Raw genomic sequence first — 19,676 nt, 5'->3', positions numbered from 1 at the left:
TTTTACCAGAGTGTCTGGCTGTTTTTTCAGTGGGTGTGGAGGTCTGGGAAAACCCAGACAGAACAGTTTCCACCCATTGCTTCTTGTTCTACCCTCAAGTGCTAGTTTTAAGTTACTTCTCTCTTTGTTTAGTTTCCACCCATTGCTTCTTGTTCTACCCTCAAGTGCTAGTTTTAAGTTACTACTCTCTTTGTTTAGTTTCCACCTATTGCTTCTTGTTCTACCCTCAAGTGCTAGTTTTAAGTTACTTCTCTCTTTCTTTAGTTTCCACCCATTGCTTCTTGTTCTACCCTCAAGTGCTAGTTTTAAGTTACTTCTCTCTTTGTTTAGTTTCCACCCATTGCTTCTTGTTCTACCCTCAAGTGTTAGTTTTAAGTTACTTCTCTCTTTGTTTAGTTTCCACCCATTGCTTCTTGTTCTACCCTCAAGTGCTTTGGAGAATAGGTTGACTCCTTCCTTGTGGTAACCCCTGAGATATTGGAACACTGCTATCATGTCTCCCCTGGTCCTTCTTTTCATTAAATTAGCCATGCCCAGTTCCTGCAACTGTTCTTCATATGTTTTAACCTCCACCCCCCTAATCATCTTTGGGCTCTTCTCTGCACCTATTGTATTGTATTGTACTGTATTGTACTGTATTCTATTCTATTCTATTCTATTCTACACTAGTCTACTCTATTGTACTCTAAACACATTGGCGACTGCCTGGACTAGCCCCTAGAACAGCATTTCAGAAGTTGGTTTGCCATTGCCTCCTTCTTAGGGCTGAGAAAAAGGGCTGGCGGGGGGGGGGCTCTGTGCCAGGTGTTACAGACTCTGAGATGTCTGTCTGTCTGTCTGTCTCTCTCTATCTATCTATCTATCTATTTTGTCCAATACACAATAATATACAATGAAGCTTATAGAGATACAGTATAGTAGAGAAGATATAGGAGATATAGGAGAGACTATAGGACAGGGGACGGAAGGCACTCTAGTGCGCTTATGCACGCCCCTTACTGACCTCTTAGGAATCTGGAGAGGTCAACCGTGGATAGTCTAAGGGTAAAGTGTTGGGGGTTAGGGGATGATACTACAGAGTCCGGTAATGAGTTCCACGCTTCAACAACTCGATTACTAAAGTCGTATTTTTTACAGTCAAGTTTGGAGCGGCTAATATTAAGCTTGAATCTGTTGTGTGCTCTTGTGTTGTTGTGGTTGAAGATGAAGTAGTCTTTGATAGACAGGACATTGCAGCATATGATCTTGTGGGCAATACTTAGATCATGTTTAAGGCGTCGTAGTTCTAAGCTTTCAAGACCTAGGATTGTAAATCTAGTTTCATAGGGAATTCTGTTTCGGGTAGAGGAGTGAAGGGCTCTTCTGGTGAAGTATTTAGACATTTGGACATTTTCGAGAGTATTAACGTCAGAAATGTGGTATGGGTTCCAATTCCAAACAGATGAGCTGTATTCGAGGATGGGTCTGGCGAAAGTTTTGTAAACTCTGGTAAGTAAGTATGTAAGTAAGTAAGTAAGTAAACAAACAAACAAACAAAGTAGTGTGAGATTTCCAAAGCAGACGCTACGTAGGATTAGATTAACAACTCTAATGTCGCGGGTTTTTTTAGCGCCCCCTCCATTTTCCACTTCGAAAGCAGGGGTTTCCCCTTCTCCTCCCCCATTTCTTTTTTTGCAAGCCCTGCGGAATTTTTCTTTCTCGTATTTCCCTCCCTCCTACTACAACCGTTCTAGCTTTCGTTCCTGTTTATAGAAAGTTTGGAATCCTCCCCCAGTGAATGTCCACGGGGCGGAACAGCTTACGTTTCAAACACCACACACCACACTTAGTCTCTCTCTCGCCGGAGTCCTGCGAGCAGAAGGAGAAATCCACGTGCGGGAACGCGATGAGGCTTTTCGGGGCGCCCCTGGAGTTCCTGCTGTTGCTCCTGCTGAGAGGCTCCTCCGGTAAGCGCTTTCTGGGCTGTGTGGGGTTTGCAGACCTTTGTTTGGCTGGCCGGAATTTATTCAGGAATTCTCCCTTCCCCTCCCCGCAGTATTATTGAGCGACCGTGTGAATGCAGGTAAAGAAACTCTGCCTTGAATAGACTCCTTAAAGGAGAATCGCTTGTGATTGTCGTCCTTGGATTCGAGCCTACCGTTCATATATATATGTCTACGGAGAGGGGGCGGCATACAAATTTAATAATTAGTGAACTCAATCTGTATAGTCTGGAGGACAGAAGGAAAATAGGGGGCATGATCGAAACATTTAAATATGTCAAAGGATTAAATAAGGTTCAGGAGGGAAGTGTTTTTAATAGGAAAGTGAACAGGAGAACAAGGGGGCACAATCTGAAGCTAGTTGGGGGAAAGATCAAAAGCAACGTGAGAAAATATTATTTTACTGAAAGAGTAGTAGATCCTTGGAACAAACTTCCAGCAGACGTGGTGGATAAATCCACAGTAACTGAATTTAAACATGCCTGGGATAAACATATAGCCATCCTAAGATAAAATACAGAAAATAGTACAATAAGACCTCACCTATCACTGGTGTTACGTTCCAGACCTGGCCGCGATAGGTGAAATCCGCGATGGGGAATTTATCGACTGATAGTACTTATTTAAGTATTTATATTGTAATTGTTTGGTAGGTTTTCATTGTTTTAAGTGTTTATAAACCCTTCCCACACAGTATTTATTTTAGATACAGTATGTAAATACAGTATTTACAATTTTAGATTTTTTTTTTTTGAAAAACCTGCCAATCGAGTTCCACGGGCTGTTTAAATCTGCGGATCGACTTCCTCAGAAACCCGCGAACCACCGAAGATCCGCGAATGATTTTTCTCATTAATATTTCTTGAAAACCCGCGATGAAGTGAAGCCGCAGTAGGTGAAGCGCGATATAGCGAGGGACTACTGTATAAGGGCAGACTAGATGGATCATGAGGTCTTTTTCTGTCAGTGCTCTATGTTTCTATGTTTCTATATGTCACATGTTTTTTTGCTGAATTTGAAAATTAAGGGACACTAGGATAGATCTATTTCGGCCTTATTTTGGCCTCATCAGGTAGCCATACCCACTGGGACTTGAACCTGCAACCTTTGCCTTGTAAGGCAGAGAATTACCCCCTAGGCTACAGTATCCAATCCCTTCAGCTCTGCACCAGAGAAGGGTTACAATTTTTGTGTCGAATCACCCTGGTGTATTGAAGGAACATCACAGCTCCTTATTTGCCTCTCGGCCCAACCCAGGGCCATTTCCAAGGCAGTTAATTTTATTCATAGCCCACAATTCTATCTGTATGTGTCATATGTTTTTTTTTTTTGCTGAATTTGAAAATTAAGGGAGACTAGGATAGATCTATTTCGGCCTTATTTTGGCCTCATCAGCTAGCCTTACCCACTGGGACTTGAATCTGGAGGCAAGTTGTTAATTGCTCTGAGTCTCAGGAAAATTCTCTTTAGTTCTAGGTGGCTTCTCTCCTTGATTATTTTCTGTCTGTTGCTACTTGGCCTTGGCTTCAAGGCTCATTTATTGGTTGGTTGATTTTCTGTAATTTAATATATTGTGGACTCTTAGCAACCACATCTCCATGACAGCCAAGGATGAGGCAGGGAATGTAGCCTCTAGCCTTGAAAGGCCAGATTAGATTGAAGAGTTGGAAGGGTCATTGTAGGTCATCTAGTCCAAACTCTGCCCCTCCCAAGCAGGGGACCCTACACAATTTCTGACAAATGGCAGTCCAACCTTTCCTTGAAAGCCTCCAGTGATGAAGCTCCCACAACTTCCAAAGGCAAGCTGTTCCATTGTTTGATTGTTTTCATGTTCAGAAAAATTTATCCTGATTTCTATTTATTTATTTTATTTTATTTATTCATTTGTCCAATACACAAATACATAGGAAGAAAAATAGACATGTGATAATATAAAAGAGGGTGAAAGTGAACTTAGAGGAGAGGATATATGAAAGGAAGAGAATATATAAGAGAGGTGAAAGAAAGGAAAGGCAATTGGACAGGGGACGAAAGGCACACCAGTGCACTTATGTACGCCCCTTACTGGCCTCTTAGGAACCTGGAGAGGTCAATCGTGGAGAGTCTAAGGGAGAAATGTTGGGGGTTAGAATCTCTCCTTGTCGAGTTTTTGTCCATTATTCTTTGTCTGGCTTTCAGTTGCCTTGGAAAATAGGTTGCCCATCACCTCTCTGCGACAGCCCCTCAAATATTGGAAGACTGCTATCATGTCTCCCCTGATCCTTCTCTTCACTAGAATAGCCATGCTCAGCTCCTGCAAACACTTTTTATATGTATATAGTCTCCACTCCCCTAATCCTCCTGGTTGCTCTTCTCTGCACTTTTCCTCTCAACATGGTCAAAGCAATGGAAACTGCAGTTTAATGTTTCCAAATGTAAAATAATGCATTTGGGGAAAAGGAATCCTCAATCTGAGTATTGTATTGGCAGTTCTGTGTTAGCAAAAACTTTTTAATATGTTTGTGAGTGACATAGGGGAAGGTTTGGTAGGGAAGGTTTGCCTATTTGCCGATGACTCTAAAGTGTGCAATAGGGTTGATATTCCTGGAGGGGTCTGTAATATGGTAAATGATTTAGCTTTACTAGATAAATGGTCAAAGCAATGGAAACTGCAGTTTAATGTTTCCAAATGTAAAATAATGCACGTGGTGAAAAGGAATCCTCAATCTGAGTATTGCATTGGCAGTTCTGTGTTAGCAAAAACGTCGGAAGAGAAGGATTTAGGGGTAGTGATTTCTGACAGTCTCAAAATGGTTGAGCAGTGTGGTCGGGCGGTAGGAAAAGCAAGTAGGATGCTTGGCTGCATAGCTAGAGGTATAACAAGCAGGAAGAGGGAGATTGTGATCCCCTTATATAGAGCGCTGGTGAGACCACATTTGGAATACTGTGTTCAGTTCTGGAGACCTCACCTACAAAAAGATATGGACAAAATTGAACGGGTCCAAAGACGGGCTACAAGAATGGTGAAAGGTCTTAAGCATAAAATGTATCAGGAAAGACTTAATGAACTCAATCTGTATAGTCTGGAGGACAGAAGGAAAAGGGGGGACATGATCAAAACATTTAAGTATGTTAAAGGGTTAAATAAGGTTCAGGAGGGAAGTGTTTTTAATAGGAAAGTGAACACAAGAACAAGGGGACACAATCTGAACTTAGTTGGGGGAAAGATCAAAGGCAACATGAGAAAATATTATTTTACTGAAAGAGTAGTAGATCCTTGGAACAAACTTCCAGCAGACGTGGTTGGTAAATCCACAGTAACTGAATTTAACCCTGCTGTTCTGTTTGAAAAAACTCCCTAATGTTATGTTCCCGGGTCTATTTGACCCGGACTGCAAATTGATCATTTTAGGTACTTATATTTGGTCTTTTTGAAAGCTTTTTTCACCTGGAAACAAGTTTGAACATTTCTGCACACAATGGAATGAAAACTGAACTGAAAAAATTAATCCTTATTGGTTTATTTTGCACATAAATGTGCAAAATATTTCGGATTTGAAGCATGCGTAAATATAAAGTGAAAATGTTTTCAAGCAGCCAAGGGGGGGGGGGCTTATTTATGATTGTAAACAACCAATAAGAAATATTTCTTTCAGTTCATTTATATTTTTCTTATACAGTATTCAGAAATGTTCAAACTACCAATCCCACACCAACTTTAGTAAAATTGAACACATTTTGCAAGCAAAACTATCCATAAATTGAAAAATATTTCACAAAAACAGGAGGGGGGCATGCATTCTATCAGAAAAATAAACCAATAAGAATTACTTTTTTCATTTCAATTTTCATATCATTGTGTGCAGAAATGTTCAGACTACTTTCCAAGTGAAAAAAAGTATTCAAATTGACCAAACATAAGCACTTCAAATGAAGAGTTTTCGGTCCGGGTCAGGGTGACCCGGAAACAGAAGAAGTGTGACTTTTTGTTTTTCAGCAAGAAAGAAACCCCCCACCCACCCCAAAAAAAATTCTCATAGAGAGAACCCCTGAAATGATGAAAAGTCATGAAATTTCAAGTTTCAGATATGCAGGGAAAATTTTTTACAGGGACTCAAACTTGGCTTCGGGTCACATACGACCCGAACAGAACAGCTTAAACATGCCTGGGATAAACATATATCCATTGTAAGATAAAATACAGGAAATAGTATAAGGGCAGACTAGATGGACCATGAGGTCTTTTTCTGCCGTCAGTCTTCTATGTTTCTATCCTGATTTCTAGGTTGAATCTCTCCTTGTCGAGTTTTTGTCCATTATTCTTTGTCTGGCTTTCAGGTGCCTTGGAAAATAGGTTGCCCATCTCCTCCTTGTGACAGCCCCTCAAATATTGGAAGACTGCTATCATGTCTCCCCTGGTCCTTCTCTTCACTAGAATAGCCATGCTCAGTTCCTGCAAACACTTTTTATTAGTATATAGTCTCCACTCCCCTAATCCTCCTGGTTGCTCTTCTCTGCACTTTTCCTCTCAACATCTTTTTATAGCATATTGACCAAAACTGGATGCAGTACTCTAGGTGTGGTCTTACTAAGGCTTTGTAGAGTGGTAGTCAATGTTCCCTCTAATTTTTTTTCAGTGTGGGCAGAAAAGTATAGTGTCTGAGCGGCAGTCCCCTTGAGACTGGGCGGCAAATAAATAAACAAACAAACAAACAAATAAATAAATAAATAAATAAGAAAGAAAGAAAGAAAAAAATTCCTTCTTTTTTATTAAAAGAAATTAATAATTTAAAAAAGCCAAAACCCATTACTATTAAAACTAAATCAACCAACAAAACCAAAAACATAACGTATTAATAAAAACAGGTGAGGGGTGGGGTTTTTTTCTCTGTTATTATTTAAGTGCTTTTACCATTTGCTTTAAAACAAGAGTCACTTCTCTCTCTGTTTCTCTCTCTTTACTGTCATTCTCTGCCTCAATCATTTTCTCATTTCTCTTTTTTTCTATCATTTCTCTCTATCTCTTCCTTCCACTCTTCTGTCTCTCTCTTGCTTTCTCTGTCTCTCTCTCTCTCTTGCTTTATTCCTCTCTCTCACTCTCTTCCTTCCTCTCTCATCTCTCTCTTTTTCTCCCTTTCTCTCTCTCTCCCCCTCTTGCTCTCTCTCTCTTTCCCTCTCTTGTTTTCTTTCTCTCTCTCTCTTGCTTTCTCTCTCTCTCTCTTGTTTTCTTTCTCACACTCTTTCTCTCTCTCTTGCTATCTCTTTCTCTCCCCTTCTTTCTCTCTCTCTCTCTTTCTCACTTTCTCTCTATCTTGCTGTCTGTTGCTCTCACACTCTCTCGTTCTCTCTCCGTTCTCTCTCCATTCTTCTCACAGCGGAGGCTGGCGAAGGTGATTTTCAATGTCGGGGGCGCGCGGGTGGTTGCACGCGCTCCCCATCCCCCTGTCAGCCCGCCCGGAATATTCAAAATAAGAAAAGCCTTCGCCGGCGAAGGTTTTTCTTATTTTGAATGTTCCGAGCGGGCTGGCAGGGGGATAAGGAGCGCGCGCAAGAGAGAGGGGGGAAGAGAGGGGGGAAGGAGGGGGAGGGAAAGACATAGAGGGAGGGAAGGAGGGAGAGAGAAAGAGCAAAAAAGAGAGGAAGGAAGGAAGAGAGAAAGGAAGAGGGATGGAGAGAGAGAGGGATTGAAAGATGAAGGAAGGGAGAGAGAAAGGGGGAGGGAGAGATAGAAAGGAGGGAGAAGGGGGTAGTTAGGGAGAGGGAAAAGGAAGGGCTTGGAGAAAGGCAGGGGGAAAGAAAGATAGAAAGAAAAGAGGGAGGGAGAGATAGAAAGGAAAGAGGGAGGGAGAGATAGAAAGGAAAGAGGGAGGGAGAGATAGAAAGGAAAGAGGGAGGGAAAGATAGAAAGAAAAGAGGGAGGGAGAGATAGAAAGGAAAGTGGGAGGGAGGAAAGAGGGAGGAAGACATAGAAAGGATAGAATTATGGATGCAAGAACTTGCTCATGTGTGATAGCGCACGCCCACACTTACTTACTTACTTACTTACTTACTTACTTTATTATTTATTTATTTATTTATTTATTTATTTATTTATACTTATATGCCGCCCAGTGCCAAAGGGATTGCCGCTCAGACACTATACTTTTCCGCTCACCCTGAAAAAAAATTAGAGGGAACACTGCCGTACGGTACATTGATTACGGTACGGTACCTGTCAGTATGGCACACACACACACAAACGATGGCACTTATATGGTACAACAGTATACTCCCGCTATTGCAGCTTCCGGCCACCAGAGGAACTACAGTTTACGCACTGTAGTGGAGACTGTAATGGCTGTACTGGATGGTACAAAGCGATGGAAGGGGCCAGCCGGGGACGCCACATTATTACGGTACCGCTATGAACAGCTTTGAATGGTACCCTATGCTTTTCCACCGTACCGTGTGTAAACTTGACTACGCCTTATTTTCAAGGGGTGCCTTTTATTAGCAAATTCTGCAAAACCTCTGACATGCCTTATTTTCGGGGAAACAGGGTATCCCTCTCTTAATGCAATTTAGGATTGCATTGGTCGTCTGGAGAATTCGGGGAATTAAAGTCCACAAGTTTTAAAGTTGCCAAGTTTGAGGACCCCTGTTATATACTTGGGGAAAAGGAATCCTCAATCTGAGTATTGTATTGGCAGTTCTGTGTTAGCAAATACTTCAGAAGAAAAGGATTTAGGGGTAGTGATTTCTGACAGTCTCAAAATGGGTGAACAGTGCAGTCAGGCGGTAGGGAAAGCAAGTAGGATGCTTGGCTGCATAGCTAGAGGTATAACAAGCAGGAAGAGGGAGATTATGATCCCGCTATATAGAATGCTGGTGAGACCACATTTGTAATACTGTGTTCAGTTCTGGAGACCTCACCTACAAAAAGATATTGACAAAATTGAACGGGTCCAAAGACGGGCTACAAGAATGGTGGAAGGTCTTAAGCATAAAACATATCAGGAAAGACTTAATGAACTCAATCTGTATAGTCTGGAGGACAGAAGGAAAAGGGGGGACATGTTCGAAACATTTAAATATATTAAAGGTTTAAATAAGGTTCAGGAGGGAAGTGTTTTTAATAGGAAAGTGAACACAAGAACAAGGGGACACAATCTGAAGTTAGTTGGGGGAAAGATCAAAAGCAACATGAGAAAATATTATTTTACTGAAAGAGTAGTAGATCCTTGGAACAAACTTCCAGCAGACGTGGTAGATAAATCCACAGTAACTGAATTTAAACATGCCTGGGATAAATATATATCCATCCTAAGATAAAATACAGAAAATAGTACAGTATAAGGGCAGACTAGATGGACCATGAGGTCTTTTTCTGTCGTCAGACTTCTATGTTTCTACATTCATTTCAGAGTATTTTCATGGAATTGTTGATTTGATTCATTGCCTTTTAGACTGCCTTTTAAATTCTTTTAATAATAAGCAATCATAGCTTCTTGATTCCTCCCCCTGCCCCAGAAGGAGCATGAATGAACAATTCATAACTGGATACAGGCAATCCTCAACACACCATAGTTCCATTCAGATTTAGTGACCATATTTAACAAGGGCATTGAAAAAAGTAATTTATGGCCATTTTTTCACACTTAAAAACCATTGCAGCATCCCCATGGTTGCTTGATCAATATTCAAAGGCTTGGCAACTCCTTTGACTCTTAACATAACCATGGTTGCAGTGTCCTGGGATCATGCGATCCCATCAAGTCAAGGCAGTTTTGTTTAAAAACTGCAGTATTCACTTAACAATTGCAGTGATTCACTTAATGACGGTGGCAAGAAAGGTCATAAAATGGGTTTAAACTCACTTAACAAATGTCTCCTTTAGCAACAAATATTTGTAAGCGAAATTATAGCCTGTCAGTAATAGCTTTGATTGTTGGACTTGTCATTTGGAAATGGGATCCAATGATTTTGTGACATATTAAATCTCTATAAATAAAAATGTAAATGTTCATTCAAAATCTTAAATTTCCAAAAGTTCTTCACTGATTGCTTTGATCGGCTGGTGAAAAAGCATAGTTTATATCATAAAGAAACTATTTACCAAATTCCATTGAAATCTGAGATGGTAAGGTGGGGGTGATCTTTAAAATTGGTCCGTTTCACACCGGATGACTCAGCATTCATTCTGGTGCTGCCACCTTGTGGAAGGAAAGAAGATCTCAGTAGTTTTGGTGTCACAGTTAATTGTGTATTGAAAACACAAAATGGGCTGAAACTCCACAGAAAGTCCTCCCACCCCATTTTTTTCAAGGCTCAACTCTTTCTTTCTCCCAAAAGGGACACTGAGGGTTTTTCTTAACATGGTACAGAACAAAGACACAAAGACTGTATTTAATATCTACATGAAACCACTGGGTGAGATCATCCAGGGGCATGGGGTGAGGTATCATCAGTATGCAGATGATACCCAGCTCTACATCTCCATCCCTTGTCCAGTCAGCGAAGCAGTGGAAGTGATGTGCCGGTGCCTGGAGGCTGTTGGGGCCTGGATGGGTGTCAACAGACTCAAACTCAACCCTGATAAGAGGGAGTGGCTGTGAGTTTTGCCTCCCAAGGACAATTCTATCTGTCCGTCCATCACCCTGGGGGGGGAGTCATTGACCCCCTCAGAGAGGGTCCACAACTTGGGCGTCCTCCTCGATCCACAGCTCACATTAGAGAAACATCTTTCAGCTGTGGCGAGGGGGGCGTTTGCCCAGGTTCGCCTGGTGCAGCAGTTGCAGCCCTATTTGGACCGGGAGTCACTGCTCACAGTCACTCATGCTCTCATCACCTCGAGGCTCGACTACTGCAATGCTCTCTACATGGGGCTACCTTTGAAAAGTGTTCGGAAACTTCAGATCGTGCAGAATGCAGCTGCGAGAGCAGTCATGGGTTTCCCCAAATATGCCCATGTTACATCAAAACTCCGCAGTCTGCATTGGTTACCGATCAGTTTTGGGTCACAATTCAAAGTGTTGGTTATGACCTATAAAGCCCTTCATGGCACTGGATCAGATTATCTCAGGGACCGCCTTCTGCTGCACCAATCCCAGCGGCCAATTAGGTCCCACAGAGTGGGCCTTCTCCGGGTCCCATCAACTAAACAATGTTGTTTGGCGGGACCCAGGGGAAGAGGCTTCTCTGTGGCGGCCCCGGCCCTTTGGAACCAATTCCCCCCAGAGATTAGAATTGCTCCCACCCTCCTCGCCTTTCGTAAGCTTCTTAAAACCCACCTCTGCCGTCAGGCATGGGGGAACTGAGATATTCTTTCCCCCTAGGCCTTTACAATTTACGCATGGTATGTCTGTATGTATGTTTGGTTTTTATAATAAGGGTTTTTTTAGTTATTTTAGTATTGGATTGGATTGTTACATGTTGTTTTTATCCTTGTTGTTAGCCGCCCCGAGTCTACAGAGAGGGGCGGCATACAAATCCAATAAATAAATAAATTTGCTTTTCCACACAAAGTTGCTTTATTGTACAACATTGAACTCTTATGATGAATGGTTGTGGGAACTGGGTATCTAGGGCTAACATGATAGATGTTTTGTGACATCTGAGGGACTGTCACAGAGAAGAGGGGGATCAATCTTGTAGAAAGTCAGCATCCACCCACCCTCCTAGAGAATGAAATATTTTGGGGGATATTAAAAGAGGCAGGATATTGTATTTCCTCAAAGGAAAAATTGGAATTTCCTGCATAGTAAAACAGGCTCCAACAGATGCAAGAAGTCTTTAGAAATGGATATTTGTTCCTATTTAAGCTGGGCCAATCTATTCATAAATGAAAGGTCTTCAGCTATAGGGCGATGGGATTAAGAAGGACAGGACAGGACATTTTACGACATAATAAGATTAGCCCACCACCATTTAGGAGAATAGAATGGAATTGGAATTGGAATTGGAATTGGAATTGGAATGGAATGGAATAGAATAGAACAGAACAGGATTTTTTTTATTGGCCAAGTAGACACACAAGGAATTTGTTGCATGTGCTCTCAGTGTACATAAAAGAAAAGATACATTTGTCAAGAATCATGAAGTACAAAAATGGTTGTCATAGGGTACAAATAAGCAATCAGGAAACAATATAATAATAATAATAGATTAGATTAGATTAGATTTATTGGATGTATATGCTGCCCCTCTCCGCAGACTCGGGGCGGCTCACAACAATAGTAAAAAAAAAATACATAGTGACAAATCCAATGCCCACCAATCCAATTACAATTTTAAGTTAAGAAATTCATAAAACAATCCCAATATATAAAAAACAAGCACACAATCAATCAGACAGCAAACAACATGGGCAAGGGGGAGATGTTTTAGTTCCCCCATGCCTGGCGGCAGAGGTGGGTTTTAAGGAGTTTACGAAAGGCAAGGAGGGTGGGGGCAATCCTAATCTCAGGGGAGAGCTGGTTCCAGAGGGTTGGAGCCACCACAGAGAAGGCTCTTCCCCTGGGTCCCGCCAGACGACATTGTTCGACCCGAAGAAGGCCGACTCTGTGGGACCTAACTGGTTACTGGGATTCGTGCGGCAGAAGGCGGCACGAATAATAATGATAATAATAATAATAATAATACAATAATAATGAAGTACAACAATGGTTGTCATAGGGTACAAATAAGCAATCAGGAAACAATATAATAATAATAATAATAATAATAATAATAATAATAACAACAACAACAACAACAACAACAATAATAATAATAATAATAATAATACAATAATAATGAAGTACAACAATGGTTGTCATAGGGTACAAATAAGCAATCAGGAAACAATATAATAATAATAATAACAATAACAATAATAATAACAATAATAATAATAATAACAACAACAACAACAACAATAATAATAATAATAATAATAATTTATTAGACTTGTATGCCGCCCCTCTCATACAAGCAACTAGTTACAGTCCCTTGTCGCCTCTCATGCTGCAATTCCTCTAGAGCAGTGTTTCCCAACCTTGGCAACGTGAAGAGATTTGTATTTGTATTTGTATTTATTGGATTTGTATGCCACCCCTCTCCGCAGACTCGGGGCGGCTAACAGCAGTAATAAAACAGCATATAACAATATAACAGTAATCCAATACTAAAAACAGTTAAAAAACCATTATTATAAAAAACCAATCATACATACAGACATACCATGCATAAAATTGTAAAGGCCTAAGGGGAAAGAGTATCTCAATTCCCACATGCCTGGCGGCAGAGGTGGGTTTTAAGCATCTTCCGAAAGGCAAGGAGGGTGGGGGCAATTCTAATCTCTGGGGGGAGTTGGTTCCAGAGGGCCGGGGCCGCCACAGAGAAGGCTTTTCCCCTGGGCCCCGCCAAGCAACATTGTTTAGTTGATGGGACCCGGAGAAGATCCACTCTGTGGGACCTAATTGGCCGCTGGGATTCGTGCAGCAGAAGGCGGTCCCTGAGGTAATCTGGTCCGGTGCCATGAAGGGCTTTATAGGTCATAACCAACACTTTGAATTGTGACCGGAAACTGATCAGCAACCAATGCAGACTGCGGAGTGTTGGTGTAACATGGGCATATTTGGGAAAGCCCATGATAGCTCTCGCTGCTGCATTCTGCACGATCTGAAGTTTCCGAACACTTTTCAAAGGTAGCCCCAGATCTAGACTTCAACTCCCAGAATTCCCCAACCAGCATTCGCTGGCTGGGGAATTCTGGGAGTTGAAGTCCAGATCTCTTCAAGTTGCCAAGGTTGGGAAACACTGCTCTAGAGTCTCAGTCTGCAACCCGTTTCCAAGCCCCCACCCAACTCCACCCTGTACTCGTTTCTCCCTAGGCTCCTCCCCCCACGTCATGCGCGTCAGCTACTCGTCTGCAACTGAGGATTGTCCGGGGCTGCCATTCTTCTCCGCCGAGGCTTACGGGGACGATCAGCTCATGATTCGCTACGACAGCCACACCGAGAAGATGCATCCTCGGGTAGACTGGATAAATACACTGAAGAAGGAAGATCCTAGATTCTTCCAGAGGTACACCTCGATTTTGCAATATGACCAGAGGGAGTTTCAGAAGGACGTGCACATGCTCCAGAAATTCTATAACCAAAGTGGAGGTGAGTGAGCAGTGAGCGGGAAGTGGATGCTATCCTGCAAAAGGAAGGCAATGGAAGGAAAGGCTCCATTTTTCTTACGGACCTTCCTGCCTTCCTCATTAATTGTCTCAATAAGATGGTTGCCAATGTCCTCCCTCCCTCCCTCTCTCCTTGCTGCCCCTTGCCTCCTCTCTCCCCTTTGCGTTGTAAGAAATAATTCCCTTTGTACAGATCCCAGATTCTGTCTTGACCTCAGCTGGTCTCCAAAATCTCTTCCTGTAATCCCTGTCTATCTTGCTTTCTTGTTTTAGCAGTCACAGAATCTGGAGCCCCTGCAGGGAGTGGCTTTCCCCGATCTATTGATTGATTGATTGATTGATTGATTTTGTCCAATACACAATGAGGATTTTAGTGGGTATACACATAGTAAAATACATAATGAAGGTTATAGAGGATATACTCATAGTAAAATATATCTAAATGTTCTGTCGAGCTCTCTGGTAGAATCCTCCCAAAAATGCACATATACAATTTCAGACACACACACGTTTGAAAATTCAAAACAATGTTCTTTATACCGAAAAATGCAAATAAACGAAGCACTCTTTTTGTATAGCAAAGAGCACTGGTCTCCAAACAAACTGGTAATTTGTACAAGTCCCTTATCAGTTCTGTGATACTTAGCTTGCAGTTGTGAGGCAATTCACAGTCCTACTTCTTTCACAAAGTGAAACACACTTTGCTCTGGTTTACTTGCAAAGCGGGGAAAAATCAGCACACAAAGATCAAAGTCAGCAAAGCAGGCATGAAACACAACGATCAGATAATCCTCCACAACGGCCAAACCCACAGGGTGCTATTTATAGCAGCCTCACTAATTACCAAAGCCCCACCCAACCACAGGTGGCCTCATTTTCTTTGATAATAATCTCTCAGTTGTTGTTGCCTATGCATCGCTCTCCGCATGCGTGGCTGTATCATTAACTCTTGTTCCGAATCCAAGGAGGAGCTAGATAATTGATCTCCTTCTGAGCTGTCTGCCACACTCTCCTCCTCCCCTTCATTCATGTCTTCTTGGTCAGAGGAGCCTTCATCATCAGACTCCACCAGGGGCAAAACAGGCCTGCAGCATGTGGATGTCTCCCCCACATCCACAGTCCTTGAGGCAGGAGTTGGGCCACAGCCAACCACAACACTAAGAAAGAATAGAAAAGAAGATATAGTAATAGAACATATCAATGGAAGAATAGAAGATATAGGAATAGAAGAAAGGTATAGGAGATATAGGAGAGCAATAGGACAGGGGACAGAAGGCACTGTAGTGCACTTGTACTCGCCCCTTACTGACCTCTTAGGAATCTGGATAGGTCAACCATAGATAGTCTAAGGGTAAATTGTTGGGGGTTCGGGGATGACGCTATGGAGTCCGGTAATGAGTTCCACGCTTCGACAACTCGGTTACTGAAGTCATATTTTTTACAGTCAAGTTTGGAGCGGTTAATATTAGGTTTAAATCTGTTGTGTGCTCTTGTGTTGTTGTGTTTGAAGCTCCCAAGAGGGAGCTTTTCCTCCTTAACTCTGGGGATGCTTCTTTCAGGGTATCACATCGTCCAGATGATCGTCACTTGTGAAATATGGGAAGACGGGACCAGGAGTGGACACTGGCAGTATGGCTATGATGGGAGGCATTTCCTCAAGTCCAACATAGGGACCTCCAACTGGTTCGCAGCCGACAAGGAAGCCCTGGGGGTCAAGTGGGAATGGCAGAGTGAAATCGCCATCATGCAGCGCTTCCGGGCCTTCCTGGAGAGCACTTGCCCGGACTGGCTGGAGAAGAACAACCACTATGGATCGACCTCATCCTTGAGGAAAGGTACAGAGAAATGGTGAGGGAAAAAAGCGTGAGGGAGCTGCATCTGCTGGCTGAAGCGTAGACATCAGAGAGTTATTGTTAATGGCGAGTATTCTGAGCAGAGACAGGTTACAAGCGGTGTGCCACAAGGGTCTGTTCTGGGTCCTATTCTTTTTAATATGTTTGTGAGTGACATAGGGGAAGGTTTGGTAGGGAAGGTTTGCCTATTTGCCGATGACTCTAAAGTGTGCAATAGGGTTGATATTCCTGGAGATGTCTGTAATATGGTAAATGATTTAGCTTTACTAGATAAATGGTCAAAGCAATGGAAACTGCAGTTGAATGTTTCCAAATGTAAAATAATGCACTTGGGGAAAAGGAAGCCTCCATCTGAGTATTGTATTCGCAGTTCTGTGTTAGCAAAAACTTCAGAAGAAAAGGATTTAGGGGTCGTGATTTCTGAGAGTCTCAAAATGGGTGAGCAGTGTGGTCGGGCAGTACGAAAAGCAAGTAGGATGCTTGGCTGCATAGCTAGAGGTATAACAAGCAGGAAGAGGGAGATTATGATCCCGCTATATAGAGTACTGATGAGATCACATTTGGAATACTGTGTTCAGTTCTGGAGACCGAACCTACAAAAAGATATTGACAAATTGAACGGGTCCAAAGACGGGCTACAAGAATGGTGGAAGGTCTTAAGCATAAAACATATCAGGAAAGACTTAATGAACTCAATCTGTATAGTCTGGAGGACAGAAGGAAAAGGGGGGACATGGTCGAAACATTTAAATAGATTTGAACTGCCACATTGCAGGCAGCCAGCAGGCAGCAGAAGTAGCCTGCAGTACTCCACTCTAATCACTGTGCCACCATGACTCAGGATGCACAGATCATGATGATTTCTGGGGAGGCTCAGTTTTGATCATAACCCCCTTTTTTTCTCCCCAGAGCCTCCAATGGTGAAGATGAGCATCAAGACAGAGCCCGAGGATGGGATGGAAACTCACGTCTGCGAACCTTATGGCTTCTACCCCAGGGAGATTGATGCCTTCTGGATGAGGGACGGGGAGGTCTGGGAGGTGGATACCCACCATGCTACATCTGTGGCCCCCAATTCGGATGGGACCTACCACTACTGGCTCAGCATCCGCATCGACCCCAAAGAGAGGGGCCGCTATCGGTGCCACGTGGAACACGACAGTCTGCCAGTGCCTCTGGAACTGGCCCTGAAGGGTGAGAAAGGCTGCAGGGTGGGAAAGGGTGGCCTTTTTAAAAAATATATATATATTTTTATTGAATTTTTTTAAAAGGACAAACAAAGACACACAACATTGAACACTCAAGGAGCTGCCATTGCTCCGCTTATTTTAGAAGTCTAACTACTACAAAAAATAAAAACCGAACTATAGTCAGATCAATAGAAAAACAGCATACATTTATATTAGATATTTATTAAATTTGACTCTATATGTTAATTAATTACTTTGTCTGTAAAATACTTATTCAAAAATATATAATATAGTAAATAGCATATCTAAATTTATTCTACTGTAAACCTTTTTAAACTATTAAACTCTAACTTATAAAATTTCAAAACTATAGGTTCAAAAAGTTATAAATTCTTGCTCTCGTAGCTGCATTCTGCACGATCTGAAGTTTCTGAACACTTTTCAAAGGTAGCTCCATGTAGAGAGCATTGCAGTAGTCGAGCCTCGAGGTGATGAGGGCATGAGTGACTGTGAGCAGTGACTCCCGGTCCAGATAGGGCCACAACTGGTGCACCAGGCAAACCTGGGCAAATGTCCCCCTCGCCACAGCTGAAATATGTTTCTCTAATGTGAGCTATGGATCGAGGAGGACGCCCAAATTGCGGACCCTCTCTGAGGGGGTCAATGACTCCCCCCCCCAGGGTGATGGATGGACAGATAGAATTGTCCTTGTGAGGCAAAACCCACAGCCACTCCGTCTTATCAGGATTGAGTTTGAGTCTGTTGACACCCATCCAGACCCCAACAGCATCCAGGCACCAGCACATCACTTCCACTGCTTCGCTGACTGGACAAGGGGTGGAGATGTACAGCTGGGTATCATCTGCATACTGATGATACCTCACCCCATGCCCTTGGATGATCTCACCCAGCGGTTTCATGTAGATATTAAATAGCAGGGGGGAGAGGACTGACCCCTGAGGTACCCCACAAGGGAGCAACCTAGAGGTCAACCTCTGACCCCCCACTAACACTGACTGCGACCGACCTGAGAAGTAGGAGTAGAACCACTGAAGAACAGTGGCTCCCACTCCCAACCCCTCCAGCTGGCGCAGAAGGACACCATGGTCAATGGTATTGAAAGCCACCGAGAGGTCAAGAAGCACCAGGACAGAGGATAAACCCCTGTCCCGGGCCCGCCAGAGATCATCCTTCAGCGCGACCAAAGCAGTTTCCGTGCTGTAGCCGGGCCTGAATCCTGACTGTTGATGGCTTCTTCCAAGGACCGCTGGAGCTGGAGCGCCACCACCTTCTTAACAACCTTCCCCATAAAGGGAAGGTTGGAGACTGGGCGATAGTTGTTGACAATGGCTGGGTCCAGGGAAGGCTTCTTGAGGAGGGGGCGCACAAGTGCCTCCTTGTAGGGTTCCAGAAAGGACCCCCTCCCCAAAGTAGCGTTGACAATCTCCTGGACCCAGCTCTGTGTCATCTCCCTGCCTGCCGAAACCAGCCAGGAGGGCCACGGATCCAGCAAACAGGTGGCGGAACTCACAGCTCCAATGGCCACTTCATCAGGTGTCACCAGATCAAACTCTTCCCAGACAGGTGGACAAGTATGGGCTCCAGTCACGTCAACTGACTCATTGTCAGTCGACTCTGTTTTCCAATTGGAGTCGAGGTCCGCCCGGATCTGAGCGATTTTATCAGCGAAAAACGTATTAAAATCCTCGGCACTACTCTGTAAGGGCTCCCCAACTCCCCCCTGGTTAAGAAGGGAGTGGGTCACCCTAAACAGAGTGGCCGGGCGGGATTCCGCTGATGCAATCAAGGCGGCATGATACACGCATCTTGCCGCCTTGAGCGCCACTTTTGATCTCTCCTCCAACTAACTTAATAACAGTCTTAATAAAAGCTCTTACAAGTGTTCGGTCGGATTCAAACTTACTCTTCCTCCATCGCTTCTCTAGATGTCTCTTCTGGCGTTTCAACTCCCGGAGCTCCTCGTTGAACCATGGAGCTCTACGGGGTCTAGTACCACGGAGAGGTCGCAATGGCGCAATCCAGTTAAGAGCCCCCGCTGCAGCCTTGTTCCAGGCCTCAGCAAGGGACTCCACTGAACTGTGGATGAGTGTATCTGGAATAACCCCAAGTGCCTTCTGAAAGCCCTCTGGGTTCATCAGGCGTCTGGGGAGGAACAACATAATTGGTTCCGCCTCCCTGCGGGGAAGGATTGGAGCCAGGAAGTCAAGCTGTAGTAGAAAATGGTCTGACCATGACAAAGGCAATGCTTCTAAGCCCCTTAGTCTCAGACCATTACTCAATTGCTCAGAGAGGAATACCATGTCGGGTGCCTGTCCCCTCTCGTGAGTCGGACCCTGTATTACTTGAGTCAGGTCCATGGCTGTCATGGTGGCCATGAACTCCTGTGCCAGTCCAGAGGTTTCGCAGAGTGATGGCAGGTTAAAGTCCCCCAAGACAATAAGTCTGGGGAACTCCACCGCCAACCCGGCTACCTCCTCGAGTAGCACAGGCAGGGCTTGTGACACAT

General features: G+C 43.4%; 1 protein-coding gene across 2 annotated transcripts in view; it reads left to right on the top strand.

Annotated features, from left to right (window-relative positions):
* Nucleotides 1–1,785: 1,785 nt before the first annotated feature.
* LOC139158325 (class I histocompatibility antigen, F10 alpha chain-like) overlaps nt 1,786–19,676 on the top strand; it is a 29,439-nt gene continuing 11,548 nt past the window's right edge. Inside the window, exons 1-4 of one of the 2 annotated variants that reach the window (XM_070735627.1) lie at nt 1,786–1,946; nt 13,814–14,089; nt 15,666–15,941; nt 16,869–17,153. In XM_070735627.1, coding sequence (XP_070591728.1) covers nt 1,886–1,946; nt 13,814–14,089; nt 15,666–15,941; nt 16,869–17,153 — 898 coding nt within the window. In that variant the 5' untranslated portion in view covers nt 1,786–1,885. The remainder of the gene's footprint in view (nt 1,947–13,813; nt 14,090–15,665; nt 15,942–16,868; nt 17,154–19,676) is intronic. The other variant, XM_070735626.1, reaches the window with a different exon arrangement.

The sequence above is a fragment of the Erythrolamprus reginae genome, chromosome 2 (genome assembly GCF_031021105.1).
Source record: "Erythrolamprus reginae isolate rEryReg1 chromosome 2, rEryReg1.hap1, whole genome shotgun sequence".
Classification (NCBI taxonomy): Eukaryota; Metazoa; Chordata; class Lepidosauria; order Squamata; family Dipsadidae; genus Erythrolamprus; species Erythrolamprus reginae.
This window is presented reverse-complemented; position numbering and strand designations above follow the sequence as displayed.